Genomic DNA, 5452 nt, shown 5'->3' on the forward strand with positions numbered 1-5452 from the left:
GCATCGCATACAAGCTTTTAGTATGGTTGAAGTCAATTGAATATCAAAATCCATAATATACCATATCAGAGGTGGCTATGAATTTTCACACGGCAGAAAAAAAAAAGCCATCATGGATTTTGCAGTTGCTCAATATAGCAAACCATGAATTTAACATTTTATAAAAGATGCCGGACACTGACAAACTAATGCAGCAAGAAAAGTAAGTGCCAAAATTTTGGATTCAGTACAGTGTCTATAACAAATTGAAAAGCTAAGTAAGAAACTGGAAAATAGCCAACTTCTGCACTATATAATACAAAAAATTTAGAAATCACTTACCCTGAAAAGAGCCCTCTCTCCCACAAGCGAATAATGAATTGTTCCAACTAAGTTGTATCCACTTTCTGCATCCTCAACCGCAATAAATGTGTGTTGATAGACATCCTCAATTGCGACTATTGATCCTATACACATGGTAACAACCATTATAGCCAATACCAATCAAGAAGACAACAAGGAGACATTCTGCAACAGCTAAATAAATACCATCAGGAATTTTTTCTCGGAAACTTCCTTCAGATTCTTGTTTCAGGGACCAACGTTTTTGTGTCGAATTACTACTTTTCTCTTCACTATAAACTCCAGACAAAGATTCAACAACAGAGAGTATCATCTGATGCATGTGGCAAAAGCTAAAATAAGTGAATGATCATAACCAATAGTTATACAGGCATAAAGGAGGATACTTACACCTAAAATCTCAAAGTAACACGCTAATTAGCAAAAGCAGAATTGTCCCTCAGTGCCATACTAAGTCGCCATTTCCTTTTTCTTACTTATACTTAGGGACTAAGGAAGAAAAGCTCTAAGAAATTTTTCGAAAAGAACAATAAAAGATTGGCAGATACTTAAAGGTCAAGGACCTCACTGTCCCATTATCTTATCTGATTCTATATAGAGTGTAATTAACTCAACCAGGGGTATTTTGAAGCATATGCATCCTTTCTAAAGATGTTTTCAGGTCATTTGATGGGTGATCTTTTTAGGATAATTCCTACTTGAATGATACTTCTATTCAAAAATAGCCATTCTACAATGCTTCTAGCAACAATAGTTGAACAAAAGCAAGTTTGAATGTAATGGGAAAAGGAGGCATTTATTGAAGATCGGGAAATGTCAGTTGTAATATGGCCATCTTAGTAAAAAGCAAAATGAAGCTATGTGATTCCTCACCCGTAACTGACTTAGAGAGAGGACCATATCAAAACCTGAAATAGAACCCTTGCCAACCCAAAGCTGATTTATGTCCAGCGGACCAGTCCCATCTCTTTTGACAGGCCACTCAACTGCAATGACTGCACATAACTCTTTCAGTATGTAGCTTTGAGGACTTGAATGCAAATTTTTGGATCCTGTATTATCACATAAATCTGGCAAAGTATCAGCATAAGGTTCATGTTGAAAAGCAGAAGTACTCATGAAACTTGAATCATGAGTGACAGATTGTCCTGTATTCTCATGCTCTTCGATAACTGAAGGATCTCCAAGCATAATGGATGATGAAATATCATCACATGCAACAGCAGAAAAATGAGGAACTTGAATTTCCGTAGCTTGGTGTTCTGCAGCTTCATGAAGGAACTGAGAAAGGATGGAAAACTTGGAAATCTCAAAAGAAACTTTATTTAGTGTTTTTGGCCCTTCAGCACTCAAATTGACATTAGTTTCAAATAGAAGTTCCTGGAATCTCCCTGCACATGATTAAACAAGTCAATAACATGTCTATAACATCAGAAAAAATAAAACGACAAGGATATATGTTACCAAATTCATCTCTAGCGAGAAGTGCGAGAGTAAAATCTGATATACTAATGCTGAATGCTTCCAATTTGTCCCACTTGGTTTTCTGAAGTTGCTGAGAATCTTGTGCAGGCTTATCATCAGAGGCCACCATAGGCTCGCCATATTGAGCAGCAATGACTCTGTCAGGAGATGGCACATAATGCCAAATTTCTCCTATCAGATGACAATATAGAGTCAAGCAATGAACAAACATCAATGCTGCTTCCATTTGAAGGAAAAATTTTGTCCTTTTAAGTTTAATCCTCTGTTTGCATATTTTATGTGACTTTGTGGATAGATTAATTCTTGATTTTGGGTCATGATTGTGGCTTAATAATTTTAGTTGATTTGTTTATCTTGTTGGGTTTAGTGAAACAAGTGTTTTGGATTAAGAGGTTATTTTGTTTGGGCTTAAGGAAGTGGTTCAGTTTATTTTGTTGAATTTTCGACTTGGGCTTAGGAAGATAGAGCCCAACATTTTTGGTTGGGTTTTTAGGATTGAGTTTGTGATTAATTTAGTTGGATTCAATTCGTAAGAACAATTAGGCTAGCCCATCTGTTTTGCTTGGGTTTCGATTGGGCTAGGGAAGGTTTTGGCCCAAACAAATAAATAAGACGGCCCAATGGCTTGATCCACTAAGAATCTGGAAACGAATTTGCAATTGAGTCCCTGCTTGTTTTAATTTCTTAAATGTAGGTTGTTTACATGATTTAATTGATTCAATTTCATGATTATTTGTTAATTAAAGTGATGCCTTGACCTTTTCTTTTTTTTTTGAGGGTAAATAAGTAAATTCCGTTTCCTTAGGGCACCGGTCAAGGAAGGTACACTCTTTCCCATTATTTGACTTTACTTGATCCTATGTGCCCCTATGTGACTTTATATGCTTAATTGCATGCCTTTTGAATGTTTTTATTCCATTTGTTTATTTATTCGTTTTATTTATTTTAATTTTGTATAGTTATTTAATTTAATTTTGAGAGGCATTGAAACGCCAAATTTGTAATAGTTAGGAATTTATTTATTTTATTCCTTCCCCATCCTAGATTGTAGTAGGGGCCCCCAAAATGTAATAGTTAGGGCTTTATTTACTTTATTTGCCTTGTGTGTTTTTGCATGCCTATGTGTTACATGTAACTTGCTTTCTTAGGGTCTTGCATCTAGATATCATGCCTATGTGTTATGTGCTTTATGTGATTTATGTGTTTATTTGCTTTATTATGCTTTATCTGATTTATTAGACTATAATAAATACATGTCGTCGCCACACTAGTCCAACGCTAGTCGTGGTTCCTTTTTACGATTTCTCGCTAGTCCAACGCTAGTTGAGACCTTTTTCTCGATTTTCCACTAGTCCAATGCTAGTGAGAATTCATAGACATGGGCTAGTCCAATGCTAGACCCTTAGAACTTCCCGCACGTTATTCATGATTGTGTGAATCACTTCATCTCATGCATGTTTTCACTTTTTAGGGTCTTTTCCATGTTGCATGACACTTTTCTTATATATACATTTTTTATCCCATATTACTTTCTATTTATATCCCCTATTCCATATTTCCCCTTGTATATGTATATTCTTCATCCCTTTGTATGAAAACATAACATTAGACTTGCATTTCATTTAAGAAATAGAATTAGGGTAGTGCGTTTGCTTGATTAGATTAGGGAATAACCCCTTGAGTATGGAATATGGACGAGTTTGGCCCTCTGGCCTTAGCACGCTCGTATTCCTTCTATTAAAGGGAAAATTGAGTCACGAACATTAGTCCCCCGTACCTGACATGATGCACTCCTTTAAGACATGTATATTTACATAATTATTTTATTCTTTTCTTAGAGTCTCATATGTTTGCATTATTCGTGACATCTCCAAAGAATCCGTATTGGGCATCACAATTAATGTGATTGGCATCAATTGAGTTTTGAAGAGAAATTTTGACCCCCCGATATTCTCTTAGGTTTAGGGTTTTGCATTCATATAGTACATCAAAATGTGATAAATTTTTTGGTTAAAATAAGAAAATCTTTGACTAAATCACGCAACTAGCCTTGGCTAGGTTGAAAGGGTGCCTTGGATTTTTATTCTTGCCTTCCCTTTCTTCAAACGTGACTCCCGAATCTTTTTCTCTGATTTTCGTAGATTTGGAGTCGTTTAAAAAGGGGTTTTTTTTCTACTTTTTCTTTACAAAATTCATTTTAGGTGACTTGGTACACCTTAACTCAATACCAAGTGGCGACTTCGATTTTTATTTCAAAAACCCTTTTTTAAAACTATTATTTTGGGTCAAAACGTCGCATTTTCAAGTCCCATTTGGACCCGTGCTCTTTATTCATTTTTCAAATCAAAAATTCACTTTTTAAACCATTTATTTATTTATTTTATAAAAAATGGGGCGCGACAGCTTGGCGACTCCACTGGGGACTTAGAGAGTCCGAGCAAATTTGATTTAGTCAATCTTTTTCTTCTTTTAACCTTCTTATATATCGCATTTGGATGTTTAGGGTTGCATTCTTCGTTCCCTTTTGCCCTTTTTCTCTTTTTAGGGATTTTGCATCTATCACGCGCATAATCGCTCTTCGTACACTATGTATGTGATGAATGGATGGTTCATTTATTTGTTTACTTTTACTTGTTTCGCGATTGCATTTTGGGATGGGGGTAGTTACCCTATAACCTTCGACCGCATCTAATGGTACAATCCCTCCTCTCAAAATAAAAAGCACTTCATACGTGCATGCATAGTTTATTTACCCTATTTTTTCTTTTTCGTGGGCGTTTTCCACACCACCCTGTAGGGTTAGGATTGATTTCCTTAGGTAGGCGGATGGTGTGCACTACGCCCATAGCGATGTCTAAGGGATCACTCGAGCCACCAACCGAAAGTCTTGGGATTGATAACCCTTCACCTTTAGGTCTGAAGGCTTGGGAACCTTGAGACTTATCGAGTCTAGATGCATTAGTGAGCTAAACCTCATGCATCCATATTAGAATTGTCTAGGGTAGAGTCGACCTTATCCTGAATTAGGAACACTAGGCACGAGGGGAGGGATGCCACCCTTCTTTCTTTATTTTTCTTTATTGCCTTTTATATCAATTAATTGCCTCAACGTGTTATGTGATTATTTGTTGACCTAACATTTCTTTGTTTTCTTGTCTTTTGCGTTCACAAACGCTAGGAAATAAGAGGTCTGGCATGATCTTTTTTTTAGAACCTTACCTTTTAGATAGGTTATTGCATGTTTAAAGATTTTGGTATATTGCATATATAGATTAATAATTGCATATCATTCTAGGCCCACCCTGGCGTATAAAGGGTCCCTTTAGGTCATGATATCGTTTAAATTGTATATTTTATTGCTTTGATAAAATGGCATTATGCATAAACCCTTAGAGGGAATGCCATTTAGGGAATCCCGTTATAGGAATAAACCACCTTATGTCTCAGACAAGTAGTCCAATGAGACTTGCATGTTTATGTTTCTCGTACCTTCCAAAGGGGGAGTGCACAAGGTAAGGTAGGATCCGATCTTCTTCCATAATCGTAGAACAAATTTTGCACATTAGAATATGAACATCTAACAATCATTTTTTGGCCATTTATCAAAAACTGGTAAAAATTCCTT

The 5452-nt window shown here is 36.0% G+C and overlaps 1 protein-coding gene across 1 annotated transcript in view; it reads right to left on the reverse strand.

Annotated features, from left to right (window-relative positions):
* LOC113758580 overlaps positions 1-2053 on the reverse strand; it is a 28392-nt gene extending 26339 nt beyond the window's left edge. Inside the window, exons 1-5 of the mRNA XM_027301365.1 lie at positions 1807-2053; positions 1216-1733; positions 529-655; positions 322-446; positions 12-75 (exon numbers count right to left, since the gene is read on the reverse strand). Of these exons, the coding sequence (XP_027157166.1) occupies positions 12-75; positions 322-446; positions 529-655; positions 1216-1733; positions 1807-2053 (1081 nt within the window). The remainder of the gene's footprint in view (positions 1-11; positions 76-321; positions 447-528; positions 656-1215; positions 1734-1806) is intronic.
* Between the last annotated feature and the right edge of the window lie 3399 nt (positions 2054-5452).

Source organism: Coffea eugenioides, unplaced genomic scaffold (assembly GCF_003713205.1).
Source record: "Coffea eugenioides isolate CCC68of unplaced genomic scaffold, Ceug_1.0 ScVebR1_57;HRSCAF=291, whole genome shotgun sequence".
Classification (NCBI taxonomy): Eukaryota; Viridiplantae; Streptophyta; class Magnoliopsida; order Gentianales; family Rubiaceae; genus Coffea; species Coffea eugenioides.